The following is a 14,961-nucleotide window of genomic DNA, read 5'->3' as shown; positions in this document are numbered from 1 at the left end:
CAGGGTGAACCAGGACCTAATAACAACGTACCAGGACCTAAAGGAGACCCCGGGAACCCAGGTGTGCCAGTAAGAACCGTGGCACAGACGTGAATATTCTATCATCTTATTAGACAGCAGGTACTGACCTTCAGAAGGCTTCAGTTTGGATCTTTAAGACCAGCTTCTGCTGGGTTTTTGTAATTGTTGATTGATTTAAAAATAAGAAAAACATGCCCCATTTAGAAGATCCACTTTAAGTCCCAGTTTAATCTACGGTTTCAGGATTTAAACCAACGTCTAAATCTTCTCCTTCACCCCTAAAGAAGAGGTTTCACTGATGTTTCAATCTGCAGGGACAACCTGGACCAGAGGGACGGCCCGGTGAGAGCGGAGTCGTTGGAAACCCTGTAAGATTTTTAACCTTCATTTTCTCACTGATATCAGCTCCTTTCTCTGGGAGGTCTGATCCAGATCCTGATCCACTAAGAATGGATTGTAGCTCCAAGAACAGCTCATCACTGTCCTCCTTCAGCTGCCTGACGTGTGGGATGTAAACTACAAACATGGCAACCCTCGGGGAGGTTACTAGAGGTCAAAGTGAATAGAATATTAACATCAGTGATATCAGATCAGCTCAACCTGATGACTGGAGGTCTCAACTCCATTTCTCCAGTATTTTTGTGTGTGCTGCATTATTAGAGACCCTGGTAGCTGCTAGAACTTAGATGACTTTCTTCAAAGTCAGAAGTTTAGATACACTAATATTACTCTGCCTTTAAACAGTTTGGGAATGAGCAGACAGTGAGTTATCTAGTCTGATTCCTCCCTGGCTCTTTAGATATCTGAATGTCTCACCAAGGTTTTGTTGTCCTGTTTTTTCTGTGCAGGGTCCCAATGGGAGGAGAGGGCCTCTTGGTGTGAAGGTAGGACCGTCAGAGCACGCTCAGAGCCGGTTTAAAACCAACTCAACAACATTTCTAAACTGTGGATGTGTTTGTGTGTCCTGCAGGGTCCACCTGGACCAAAAGGAGACCCAGGCAGCCAGGGTAACCCTGGAGCTCCAGGTCCACAGGTTAGAGAAGAGAACCATGACACTATTGAGCTCTTAGAAGGATAATCCAGCGTTCATAAGGCTTAAAGTCGTTCCTCCATGTTTGCTCTGCAGGGTCCAAGAGGAGTCGAAGGACAGCCTGGACCCATAGGAATCCCCGGCCTCCCTGGACCTCAGGTCAGTTCAGCATCTCTACATTCACTACCAAAGCAGTGCTGAAGTTCAGCTGGAGCTGATCACATGTGTGCCATAGCCAGGCAGCTGCCTCTGTGGTGAGAATGAAGCTAGTGCTGATCCTGGAGCATCCAGAGCCTGGTTTAAATCACACTTAGGTCAGAAGAGGGGATTTCTTTATAACTCCTGTAGTTTGGTTTGAAGAAGAAAACAGGTTCTGCATAATTAGGGGTGTGGCTAACGACAAGCCAGCGTGTTCAGACCCGCCTCAGCTCTGCCTTTTAGTCTGTTAAACTAAAGTTAGCTGAGAGTCCACTTCAGACCTAAGATTTGTTCTGCAACAGACCGTTTCTGAAAGACTCTGATGAGGGTGTCAGGTTAGAGAGCGGTCAGTCTGATGAGGTTGCCCGCGGTTTAACGGCTGGATAGTCCAATGAGGTTCATTTGGTTCTCTAGTAACTTATTCTAGGTGATTCTTTTTAACAGACCAGAGAGTCTTTTCTTCCATACCTGACAGTTTCAACTGCTCACTTGCAGTCATCCTCAGAGTTGTCACGTGATGTTGCTGTGACGTGTCTTGTCAGCTGATTTATACAGGTTTTGGCGCTGTCTTCCTACCGGTAGGGGTAGGACGACAGCACCATCTGCAGTCCAACCTCTTCAGGACAGCATCCCAGGTGTGTGAAAGCAAACAGGCCCCCTCGTCCTGGTTGATAGTCCTGTGGGCACGTTTCTGTATTTCGATTGCCTCTTTTATCCAGCGACGATGTTTGTTGTCCTCTGTCCCAATGATGTTTGTTCCATCCCAGTCCATGATGTGGTTCTCTCTTTTGCAGTGGTCGGAAATGGCAGATTTGAGTTGTTCTTGTTCTGCTTTGTGTTTTGTTGCTCGTGTGCATGCTCTCGCTGTTTCTTTTTTGCACTCTGACCTGTGTTCCTTTTTTCGTGTACTGAATGCCCTCCCTGTTTCCCCAACATATGTTTTATTGCAAGACATGTAGGGTATTTCTTATATGACGTTACATTTGTGTTCCGGTTCTATTCTATCTTTTGGGTGGATGAGTAGTTGTCTGAGTTTTTTTATGGTTTTACTGGTGTGTTTATGTTGTGTTTTCTCATTGCCCTCTGCACTTTTTCTGTGATGCCCCTGATGTACGGTAATGTGACCATGGCTGTACTCTTTTGTCTGTTTGGTTTTTATTTGGCTTGTTTTGTTTTTCCTTCTCCCTGACCTGTTTTTTTTCCTTTTCCAAAAATGGGCAAAAAAAAGGGGAAACAATTGGTATTTAATGACAAAACATAGCTAAAATGGGTGAAAATAGGATAAAAGTGGCAAAAAAGGAGGAGAAAAGTTGGAAAAAGAAGTTGCAAAAATGGGCAAAAAAGTAGGAAAAGTTGTGGTACTTAATTGCAAAAGGTAGCTTAAATGGGCAAAAAATTTTCAAAAATGGGATAAAAGTTCCAAAAAGAAGTTGCAAAAATGGGCAAAAAAGAAGGAAAGAACTGGTGCATAAATGGTAAAGGGTAGCTTAAATGGGCAAAAATGGGATAAAATTGGCTAAAAGAAGTGGCTAAAATGGGAAAAAATGGGAAAAAAAGGTTATTTAATTGCCAAAGGTAGCTTAAATGGTTGAAAAGTGGCAAAAAATGTGACAAGGGCAAAAAGCTTTCCTTTTTTAAGGTTTTCTGGGGGAAAAATATTTAAGATTAAGACAATAAAAAGCCACGGATAATCAAAAAGAGCCACATGTTGAGTGTCACTGTTCTAACTCAAAGCAGATTCTGAAGGCTCTGCTGAACAGGAAGTGTTGGTTCATTCAGCGGTTGTCATGTTAGACGCCTTAATCACTGGGACATAAATCCTGAACTCTGCAGGATTTAGTCTGGGACTCATCTGGTTTGTCTTCCTGTCAGAAAAGTTGTAAAGTACCCTGACGATGTGACGATGTAGCTGTGTTTTCTCATTTCTGCCCATTTTAGTCACTTTTCACTCATTTTTCTCCATGTTTTTTTGCCACTTTTGGACCATTTTTGCCACCTGTGACTCGTTTTTTTGTCACTTTTCTCCCCTTTTCTCCCCCTTTTTGCATTTTTTGCCACTTTCTGCCACTTCTTGCCCATTTAGGCTGCCTTTGCAATTAAATGCCACTTTCTCCCCATTTTTCCCACCTTTTTGCCCAATTTAGTCACTTTTCACTCATTTTTTGCAACGTTTTTGCCACTTTTAACTCATTATTTGGTCACTTCCCACCCATTTTTGCCACTTTTCTGCCAATGTTTGCCGCTTTTTGACCATTTTTGCCACCTTTTACTTATTTTAATTGTATGTGAGGATTGTATATTCCTGAGCCCATGCAGTGATTACAGTCCAGAATCATGCCTATTTTTAATGCAGTGGCCCCTGAGGGCCCCTGAGGGCCCCTTCAGCCTGGTCCCTTGTTCACAGAGATTTCTCCAGATTCTCTGAATCTGTTGATGATATTATGGACTGTAGATGGAGGGAGATTCAAAGTCTTCAGGAACATTTTTCTGAAATTGGTCCCCATGTTTTTTGCGTGATGTAAATCTTGAAGATTTTACTCCTGATCAAAGTCTGGTGAAGTTCAGCCATGGGTCGTTTTGTCTCTCTCTTCTGTGTTTCTGTGTCAGAGCTGATCAGACATGATGTTTGTCGGTTGGCTTTTGATCAGCTGTTGGTCTGGTGGTGATTATCCTGCTGCAGGTCGGTTCAGCCCCCTCTGACCCGCCTGAACACACATCCTCACTCCAGACAGAAGTTAAAATAATCCAACATTTGGTCACCACATTGATCTGGATTCAAGTTCTGGTCAGTTATCCAAACATGAGTTTGACACACGTTTGTCTAAGTACAAAAATTAGCTCAGATTCATCCTCATCAAGTGAAATGTGGTAAACAGATCCAAAGCTGTGGTTCACTGTGTGGTAATTACATCTATGCAGGTTAATAAGGGCAGATCTGCTCTATTTGATCAACATCTCAGTCAGGATTTAGACCAAACGACTCTAATTACATCTACCAGTCATGTGTTCTGTTAGCAGTAATGTCACTGCAGAAATCATTATTCATTTCACCAAAGATTTTGATTTGGTTGACCATTATTTACTTTAAGTCAAACGTTATGCAGTAGGGTTGGATTATAACAGAGTACTATGGTTCAGGTCTTTCTTCACAACCAGACACAGTGGGTTCTAAAATCTGGAAATGAATCAGAGTTATCGTTGAACAGTGAGATCTGCCTCAGAGCTCAACATTAGGACCACTTCTCTTCTCCATTTATGCCGATAATTCGCTGTTAATCTTTCATTATTGTCATGTTCATCTTTATGCAGATGACACTGTCCTTCTAAACCTGATATATCTCTACGGTATGACTACGGTATGTCATCTGCAGCTTTTAGACTGAGGAGTAGAGATGAAGCTTTGACGAGGCGTTCAAGGACACTCGGTTAACATTATTCAGCTCTGTTCTGACTGTTGTTTTCTCTGCAGGGTGCTTCAGGAAGACCTGGAGGACCTGGACCCAGAGGGCGCCGCGGACCTAACGGACAGAAGGTATGTGACATCACTTCCTGTCAGCACAGTATTATGAGAGGAGATTAGGACAGGAAACAATAGTTGATGGCTCAGGTCAGCTTTAGCCTCACTTAAACTTCCAAAATAAGAGTCAGAAAGTTCCTTTCTGAAGTCAGTTTGAGTAGGTCATCATTTTAAACCTCTAACAGACGTTAGCTCTGAACTTAGACATCCATAGACCGGTACAAAGAAAATATTTTCTGACAAAACTGCAATAAATCATCTCTGAACTTTCAGTTTATCCTTCAATTATTGGTATTTTTATTAAATATTATTCGTTATTTAACAGGCTTTAAAAGGGAAATATGTCAATGCATTTTAGCTTTTTTACATCTCTTTAAATTCAGTGAATCAGTGCTTTTAGAAAATAAAACTTCCTGGTTTCTTTGTCTTTTAATATTTTAGATTTTTTTGACGCATTAGAATCAGAATCTTCTTTATTGGTCAAGTATGCTCCAACAACAATTTGGCCCTGTCTAGCTTTGCTCTCAGTGTGCAGGAATGAAACTTTAAATTCCAAAAAATAGATAAAACTGAAGAAAAGTCTTAAAAATAAGATTCAAACATGTAAAAGCTCTTGTAGGTATTATTTCTAGTATAAACTATTTTCATGGCTGCAAGACATGCAAAGAGTGCAGAGAGGCTGACTGGACATGATCAGAGAATAGGCACATGCAAAGAGGTTTGCAGAGTTAAATGAGTTAATGGTTAATAAATAAAATAAGTAGTAAGTAAAGTTAGTACATTAAATAGTAAAAAATAAACAAAAAAAGTGTGGAATTTCACCACAGAGAGCCTTCTTGAAAATTTCATATGGTGCAAATATGCATTTGAGCACAGTGAATGTATGAAATTAGTTATTGGTAACTTTTGGCATTTAAAAAGTGCAAATATGCATAAGAAGTGAGGTATTTTACCACAGAGAGCCTTCTTACAGTTACTGGGAACAGTGAATTAATTAAATGTAAGTATGGTGAGTAGATGAACAATAGGTGAGGGACATCAAGAATATTAAATCTGGGACTTTGATTGTTTTAATTGTGGAATTGACCCGTTCTGAACCACCGTACTGTCCTTCTTACAGCGTTTGAGTTGCAGTGAATTTATTAGTTTTATTAGTTGTATTTTTTGCTCATATGCAGGTTGGATAGAGTAGAAAATTAGGGAGACAGAGAGAGTTGGGAATGCAGTCACCAAACATGTGATGACCTCTTTCTAAGGCCACTGGCGTCTCTTTTTTCTGGTGTTTCTGAGATAAATCATGCATGCTGTTTCTGTTGCAGGGTCAGCCTGGAGATCCAGGTGATAAAGGAATTCCAGGACCTCCGGGGCCCATAGGGATGCCGGTATGAGCTTAGACGTCTCTGCTGTGTTTGTATGTGCATCACCGTTAGAGAGCAACAGTGATTTAATGTTTGTCACCGTTTCAGGGTCAGGATGGTATAGACGGTTATGGAACTGGAGGAGCCAAAGGAGCAAAGGTACAGGACACGTTAATGATTTAGGACTCTCATAACTTTACTGAACACAGAACAATCTTTACATGACTAGAATATTAACCATTAAAGCTTCATTTTTCCTCTCCTTACAGGGAGACGCTGGTTTTCCTGGATACCCCGGTCTGCCTGTGAGTATGGCGCTGAAACAAATCAGAAAAATCTATTCTCATTTCCATATCAACCAAAGAAACTCACTGTGGGCTGAGTAAACATGGACAATGATCCAGTTATGATGTTGGCTCTAAATTCCCTTTAGAAACCAAAATGAGCTGGGGTTTGGAAAGCTGTTCAAAGGTTAGAGATGATTTCTATGGTAACTCCAATCTAAACAATAGTTTGTTTCTAGATAATTCCACTGGTACGGTTTCTCTTCCTGACAAAAGCACAGCGAATAACCGTGTCTTCATTTATAACATATGCTACCTTTAATCTGCAGCTACAGGACAGGTATGAATGTAAATGATGCATCATCTCATCATCTTTGCAGGGTTATCTGACAGGTTTTAGGAAAGCAGCTCACTGCAGTTTCAGCTCTCTGCCCTTCACTGGCCTTGAGACTCAGTGGAAGTGTCAGTGAGCGCAGAAGGATGGACAGGAGCTCTGGTAGGGTCCGTTCTAACTCACGGCTCATTAAACCAGGATCCAGTCAGCCTGCAGGAGCTGGAAGCAGCAGTGGCCTTCGTCCTGGTGCAGTTGTGGAGTAGGAGGGAGATGAACCCAGCTGTGTCACTCATGGCCATGCAGGCAGATCTGGCCGGGTTTGTTTTCACAGTCTGAGAGGAAAATAGTCTGGGGTTTTTGTTTTGCCAAAAAAAATTTCATCAGCAAACTCTCTGTGGTAAAGCCAAGATAAATTCAGCAATTTTTTTGGTTTTACACAGAAAAAGCAGGTGAAGACAAACCTTTGTGGAGTTCTGTGGAAGGTTAAGATTAACTGATGAATGTTTGAGCACTGAGAGACGAGATTTAACAGCAGTCTGCTAAATAAACACTCTTCAGATGGAGCCACTTCGCTAAACTATAAATGACTATTACACTATAACTGTTTCCTTAACCTACCAGCCACTAGGGCCGGTAAATGAAAGTGACTTAACAGAGGGATTTTGTGACGTATAAATTGAGTTTTCTTTCTAAGTTTTCATTTTTTCAATCATGTCAAAAAATTATTATACTAAAAATAAATGTAAAAATTCAAACATGGGAGACTGATTTTAATAGGTCATTTAGTGATGAGGAATGGGCCGCTATTTTGCAAAGCACCAGGAATTCCTCCAGACCAGAGACCAGATTGATACAGTTCAAAATCTTAAATCGATTCTATTGGACCCCTGCAAAACTGCATAGGGTGGGGTTGAGAGAAGACCCAGCCTGCTAGAGATGTAATGAGACTGCTGGCACTCTAACTCATATGTTGTGGTTCTGTCTGAAGGCCCAGAGCTGGTGGACAGCAATCCACGAAAATATCAAACGAGCAGTAGGTCAGGATTTCCCATTTATGCACAGCCTTTTTATCTTAGGGGACTTTACCTCTTTAAAAGGTTTTCCAGAACTGGAGGCAAGATGGATCCTCACAGCCATTATGCTGGGTCAAAAACTTCTGGTCAGGGAATGGAAAGCAAGGGATCTTTCTTTGCCCAGCCGTTGGTTTACCCAGTTAAGTGTAGTTGCGGCTTATGAGGAGATGACATATAGGATGCTAAATCGACTAGATTTATACTACACTAAATGGGGGAAATACATCAGTGTTGTTACGAGACAGTGACTCTCAATTTGGTCAAGACAACTGTGTTACACAAAACAGCCATAACTACTCTGCTTTGAATAAAAGCTGTAATCCTAATATAGATGAGCAGAACACAGCTAATCTTATCTTGATGAGCCAGACCAGCAGCCCCCTGAAACTTTCTGGTGACTTTAAAGCTTGTATGTAGAAGACAACTCAGCCTCTCAGTGCAGTATTTAGTTGTGTTTAATTTAGATGTATTTTTCATTTTCTTATCTCTTATGGTATGGTTTATTTTTGTCTTGTTTCTCCATTTTGTTTTTCTGATTACTTGCTTGATATTGATTATTTTAGGTGTGTCTTGTCCTTTAAGCTTGGTCATTTGTCATGTATTTTGTTGTTGTTGTTAGATATTGGAAAACTAATAAAAAAGTTTGGGCTCAAAAAAAAAAAAAATTGAAAATCAAATTCTATCAAGTAAAGCAAAATAAAAGCATTTATATACTTTTTTTAGAAATTAGATGAAATCAAAAATTTAAAAAGTTTCAACATTTTTTGATAAAGTTAAAAACTAAAAATAATTATATAAAAAATAAGAAATACAATTTCAATGAATAAAGATAAAATAATATTAAGATAAAAATGAAAATAGAAGAAATTGACCAAAAGTCTGAAATGGTTTTAATGAATTAAAAAAACATGTACCAGTAGTGACAGTTTAGAAGAGAAATGTTTCTATTTTTGTGCTTTCATGGCAGATTTGTCTTGTTTTCTTTAAGTTTATAATTTATTTGTGTTTTAAATCGGCTTGAGGGCTGCATTGAGTGAGCTGGAGGGCCGAATGTCGGCCCCGGGCCGCCAGTTGCCCTCCGATGATCTGAAACAGAATGATGCTGAAATGCAATCCTTCCCTGATGATTGATGCCATTAATGAAGGCTAATTATTCACAAAGTCTGCATTTACTGCACTCAGTGATAGAAATGATAACACCAAATTCCTCTGGCTCACTGGAACTTTTTATGATTGTACTAAAACAACAAACAAACTTTGCAGCCATATTTTTTTGTTTGTTTATCTTTAAGGAAAAATTCACATTTCAGTCCCACTGAGAGCTTCCAGTGAAATTTAGAAAACAGGGATGACTCAGAGCCAAAGACGTGACTACATGGAGCATGTCGGGGCCCAGACAGCTGAGAGTTTGTTTCCTGATGAAAATGTTTGTGTTCAGGGCGAAGACGGCCTGAAAGGATCTAAAGGATATCCAGGACCTAAAGGGAACCAAGGAAGACCCGTGAGTACACACTTCTGCTGGATTTTAGCAGAATTTTAAAGTGCATATAAAAAGCATTCAACCTATTGGATGTTTTACTCTTTTATTGATTTTATGAATAAATTATGGTCAATATAATTCGGCTTTTATGACAAAAAATACAGAAAAGAACTCTCTTTAATGTCAAAGTGAAAACTGACTTCTACAAAAAAAGTCTATTAAATAAAATCTGTAATGTAAAATGAGTGACTGCATAAATATTCCCTCCTTTTAAATGACTTACTTAATTCAGCATCATGCTGTGGGGATGCTTCTCAGCAGCTATACTAAATGTACATTACATATTTTTATTATGTTGCCATTGCTGAAGAAATCTGTTTTCCCTTAGACATTAAAGAGGGTTTTTGTCAAAGCTGTCAAACAGCTCATTTATTGGTCATAATTGATTAATAAAATCAGTAAAACATTCAAGGGTGTGAATATTTTTCAAAGGCATTGTGTATGATTTTGATTAGATCTTTTTTGAGCCTGCACATGACCAGAAATGGATGTCACATTTTAAAGAAGTGCAGGAGAATCTCCATAAATGATGCATTAAATTGTCGACATGAAGAAAATACATGATGCTGTAGAGCAGTGGTTCTCAAACTTTACAGCCCGTGACCCCCAAAATAAAGGTGCCAGAGACTGGGGACCCCCACTGGACCTGGAGGTGGTTGAACACAACCATGAACATTCTAGAATAGTCATGTGGAGACAAGGCCGTCCATAAAGGGGAACGCTTCTGGGGCGCTGCCAAACTGGGGGTCCATGGAGGTCAACAAAACCCTGGTCCATTGTAAAGTTAAGCTGTGATATCCATATTTTGTATCCAACCTGAAAAAATAACCATTCTTATCAAGGAAAAAATATATTTTTTTAAATCATTAATGTAGTAAATAGCATTCTTAAAAATGTAAATACCCTTAGTTTAAAAAAGAATTGAAATTGGTTTAAAAACTGCTACAATGGGTTAGTAATGGCCAGAAATGGTAGAAGGTGGTGAAATTGGATTTTAAAGGTAGCTAAAATGGATTAGAAGTGGCAAAAATTATATAAAAATAGTGAGAAAAGATGGCAAAAATAGGTTAAAGTGGCAAAAATGGGCATAAATAGCGGTAAAAGGGAGTGAAAAAGTGGCTGAAATGGCTTTAAATTGGCAAAAATGGGTAGAAATTTGGTGAAATGGGATGAAAAATAGTTAAAAATCTGGCAAAAAGGTAAACTGAGAAAGAAAAAATAGGCAGATATTGGCAGAAATTAGTTAAACTAGCAAAAATAGGCATATTTAATGGTGAAATAGGGTTAAAATGGGCGTAAAAAGGGCTTAATAATTGCAACAGTAAGCTTAAGTGGCAAGAATGGTTTAGAAGTAGCGAAAAGAGGCAGAAAAAATGGTGTAAAGAATTTAAAACTGACAAAAATAGTTCTTGAATGGCAAACATTTGTTAATATTGGTTGAAAAAATGATGAAAAGGGGTTAAAATTGGAAAAAATTGGTGTGAAGTGGCAACAAAAATATTTAAATATATTATATACAATTTTAAAAATATTCTTAGTTTTTTAGTGCATCTGGAGACCCCCTCTCAGTGTCTTGCAATCCCGAAGGGGGTCCCGACCCCAAGGTTGAGAACCACTGATGTAGAGAACGGCCAGAATGAATTAGATCCTGCTCCTGGTCCTGCTCCTTTATTGTGATATTAGGTCACTTTATAGGAAAATAAAACTGCAGGTTCACCACTGACTCTAGTTCCTGTTCTGGGTGGTTTTAGGGGAATGCAGGCCGCCCAGGAGAGTCCGGTATACTTGGAGAGCCTGGAAATCCAGGACACAAGGTGAGCTCAACATCTCTGTTATTTCACCACCACATATTTCATATTTCATTTCATTTATTTAGACGACACCTATTACAAACTTGATTCTGCTTTTCATGGTAGTTCATTTCTGAATATCCCAGTGCACCTGGCTCTGTTCAGGAATTATCACCAAAAAAACCCCACAAAAACACCGTAAAGGAATCCTGGCATTAGCATGCACTGGTTTTGCACTGCGAATACTCACATTCCTCTGCATGAAGCTGACACCTTAAGCTTTGACTGAATCCCTGCTAACAACAGGAGATGTTGATAAAGACTCCTTTCTGCTCTCTGCAGGGTCCCAGAGGTCCTCCAGGAAAAATGGGCACAGTAAGACTACCTTCAGATTTTTTTAACCAGCATTCATAAATAAAGTATCTTTATATCAGTCTTTTTCTGTTGTCCTTAGGAGTGTGAGCTGATTACCTACATCAGAGACAACTGTGGTGAGTGTTAACATGCTCGCATTGTTTTTATTTCTCTCAGTAATATAATAACATATTTCCAGTCATCTGCAGCTCGACTCTAAATGATATATTTTCTTCTCCCATGCAGCGTGCTCCATTGGTACGTATCTACGTTTAAGCAATCTGAGCAGTGTGGTGAGTACAGAACAAGAAAAGATCATCACAGCCTCTTCAGTTCATGAGGTGAAAATTATCATTGATGTTGGAACGCTGGCTTTAGTCTAATTCTCCTTCATAAGAATATGATAGCATAATAGGAGCACTTTAATTTGATCCAGTGATGTGTTGATCTTTCTTTCTATCCACTACCTTTGTTTTAGACTCAAACATTAAAAACATCTTTGGGAAAGATTTTCAGAGAACAGGGTCTCAGGACCTGATTTACTAAGAACAGATGGCAGCTGCTAATCAGTCAGAACAGATTGCATTTTCAAAAATCCACATGCAAAAAAGGGAAAAATAAAACAAAAAATGGTTATATAAAAGCACAAAAGAATAAGCAGGTCAGATCTAGGCAGTGGCAGGTCAAACAGCAGCAAAAGCAGGTCAAATAGAAGCACAAGCAGGTCAAATAGAAGTACAAACAGATCATATAGAAGTACAAGCAGGTCAAACAGAAGCACAAGCAGGTCATAAAGAAGCACAAGCAGGTCAAATAGAAGCACAAGCAGATCATATCGAAGTACAAGCAGGTCAAACAGAAGCACAAGCAGGTCATAAAGAAGCACAAGCAGGACAAACAGAAGCACAAGCAGGTCATAAAGAAGCACAAGCAGGTCAAATAGAAGCACAAGCAGATCATATCGAAGTACAAGCAGGTCAAACAGAAGCACAAGCAGGTCATAAAGAAGCACAAGCAGGTCAAATAGAAGCACAAGCAGGTCAAAAAGAAGCACAAGCAGATCATACAGAAGCACAAGCAGGTCAAACAGAAGTACAAGAAGGTCATATAGATGCACAAGCATGTCAAATAGAAGTACAATAAGGTCATATAGAAGCACAAGCAGGTCAAATAGAAGAACAAGCAGGTCAAATATAGGAACAAGCAGGTCAAAAAGGAGTACAAGCAGGTCATATAGGAGTACAAGCAGGTCAAATAGAAGTACAAGCAGATCATATAGAAGTACAAGCAGATCAAATAGAAGTACAAGCAGGTCAAATAGAAGCACAAGCAGGTCAAATAGAAGTACAAGCAGGTCAAAGAGAAGTACAAGCAGGTCAAATAGAAGCACAAGCAGGTCAAAAAGAAGTACAAGCAGGTCAAATAGAAGTACAAGCAGGTCATATAGAAGCACAAGCAGGTCATATAGAAATTCAAGCAGGTCAAATAGAAGCACAAGCAGGTCATATAGAAGTACAAGCAGGTCAAATAGAAGTACAAGCAGGTCATATAGATGCAAAAGCAGGTCAAATAGAAGCACAAGCAGGTCAAATAGAAATACAAGCATGTCAAATAGAAGTACAAGCAGATCAAATAGAAACACAAGCAGGTCAAACAGAAGTACACGCTTGTAAACTGAAATCATTAGAGCACCAGAAGGCCTCAGCACAAACTGTTCAAATGAAAGCAGAAGACGGACAAACTCTGGAAGATCGAATACAAACATAAATAGGTTAAATCTAAGCCTTAAGCTAGTCATATTTAAGCACAAGCAGGTCAAATAGATGCAAGATGCTCTAACTGAAGTATAAGCAGGTCAGATTAATCACTAGCTGGTCAAATAGAAGCAGAAGGTGTTCAAATGTAAGCACAAACAGGTAAAAACTAAGTAGAAGCATCAAATCTTAGCATGAGTGGGTAAAATAAAACACATGTAGGTTCAATAGAAGAGCAACCATCTTAAGAAGAAGCACAAGCTGGTCAAACTTACAGATGTATAAGCAGGTCAACTCTAAGTACAAGCACACCAAACAGAAAAACAAGCAGTTTGAATTTATGTACACCTACGTCAAGAGTAAACAAGAGAATTTCATTTAGAGGTACAAACAGGTAACTAGAAACACAACCTAGTAAAACCTTGGCACAAGAGAGAAAGTACAAGCAAAAGCGACTGACAACAACACCATGTGAAAGAAGGTAAATTAAGTACAACCTGGTCAAATCTGATAACAAGTGAGTTAAATTTAAGCTCAGGCAGGTCAAATCTAAGTATTAGCCAGTCAAATCTTAGTACAAGTAGGTCAAATCCGAACAATAGTTGACCAGATTGGAGCAAAAGCAGGAAACATGGAAGCCCAAGTGTGAAGTGAAAGCACAAGCAGGTCAAATCTTAGAACCAGTGGGTCCAATAAATAACAAGCAGCTTAAGAAGAAGAGGTAGGTCAAAACTATAATATAGATAATTTGGTCAAATCAATGAACAAGCAGGTCAGATACAAGCACAAGCAGGGAAAACAGAAACACAAGCAGGTCAAATCTTGGCACAAATGAGTCAAATAGAAGTAAAAGCCAGTTACACTATGTAAAAGCAGGTCAACATGAAGTACAAGCAAGTCAATTTTAATGACAGGCAGGTCAAATTTAAGTATATGCAGGTCAAATCTAAGTACGAGGGGGTCAAATCTAAGTATGAACAGGTCAAATCTAAGTACAAGTAGGTCAAATCTAAGTATGAGCAGGTCAAATTTTAGCCAAAGCAGGTAACAAAAGAAGCCCAAGCAGGTCAAATCTAAGTACAAGCAAGTTACAGCTAAGTATGAGCAAGGAAGAGGGGAGTAAATGCAAGTTAAATTAATGTACTGGCAGGTCAGATCTTAGTACAAGCAGGTCAACTTTAAATTCAAGAAGGTGAAATCTAAGTATGATCAAGTCACATCTAAGTCTGACTGGGTCAAATCGTAGTACAAGCAGGTCAGATCAATGTGCAAGCAGGTCAGATCAATGTGCAAGCAGGTCAGATCTTAGTACTTCAGCTCAAATATAAGAATAGACAAAGCAAACCTTGGTACAAGCAGGTGTAAATACAGGCAGGTCAGATCTAAGTACCAGCAAGTCGAATTTAATCACTGGCAGGTCAAATCAAAGTATCAGGTGGTCAATCTCAGTTCAAGCAGGTCATATCTTTGTACATGCAGTTCTAATCCAATCAACACCTGATCAAATCTAAGCCAAAGCAGGTCACAAATAAGCCCAAGTAGATCAAATCAGAGGTCAAGATGGTCAATTGATGAAAAATAGTGGTCAAAACTGATTGGAAGTAGGTCTAATTTAAGTACAAGCAGGTCACATGTTAGTACAGGCAAGTCAAAACAACATATGAGCAGGTCAAATCTTAGCAAAGCAGGTAACAAAGAAATCCAAGCA

The 14,961-nt window shown here is 39.3% G+C and overlaps 1 protein-coding gene across 1 annotated transcript in view; it reads left to right on the top strand.

The window, feature by feature from the left end:
- col6a4a (collagen, type VI, alpha 4a) overlaps positions 1-14,961 on the top strand; it is an 85,692-nt gene that overhangs the window by 56,463 nt on the left and 14,268 nt on the right. Inside the window, exons 20-33 of the mRNA XM_041793627.1 lie at positions 4-69; positions 336-389; positions 870-905; positions 992-1,054; positions 1,148-1,210; positions 4,719-4,781; positions 6,086-6,148; positions 6,233-6,283; positions 6,394-6,429; positions 9,254-9,316; positions 11,107-11,169; positions 11,488-11,520; positions 11,600-11,636; positions 11,746-11,757. Of these exons, the coding sequence (XP_041649561.1) occupies positions 4-69; positions 336-389; positions 870-905; positions 992-1,054; positions 1,148-1,210; positions 4,719-4,781; positions 6,086-6,148; positions 6,233-6,283; positions 6,394-6,429; positions 9,254-9,316; positions 11,107-11,169; positions 11,488-11,520; positions 11,600-11,636; positions 11,746-11,757 (703 nt within the window). The remainder of the gene's footprint in view (positions 1-3; positions 70-335; positions 390-869; positions 906-991; positions 1,055-1,147; positions 1,211-4,718; positions 4,782-6,085; positions 6,149-6,232; positions 6,284-6,393; positions 6,430-9,253; positions 9,317-11,106; positions 11,170-11,487; positions 11,521-11,599; positions 11,637-11,745; positions 11,758-14,961) is intronic.

This window comes from Cheilinus undulatus, linkage group 8 (assembly GCF_018320785.1).
Source record: "Cheilinus undulatus linkage group 8, ASM1832078v1, whole genome shotgun sequence".
Lineage (NCBI taxonomy): Eukaryota > Metazoa > Chordata > Actinopteri > Labriformes > Labridae > Cheilinus > Cheilinus undulatus.
This window is presented reverse-complemented; position numbering and strand designations above follow the sequence as displayed.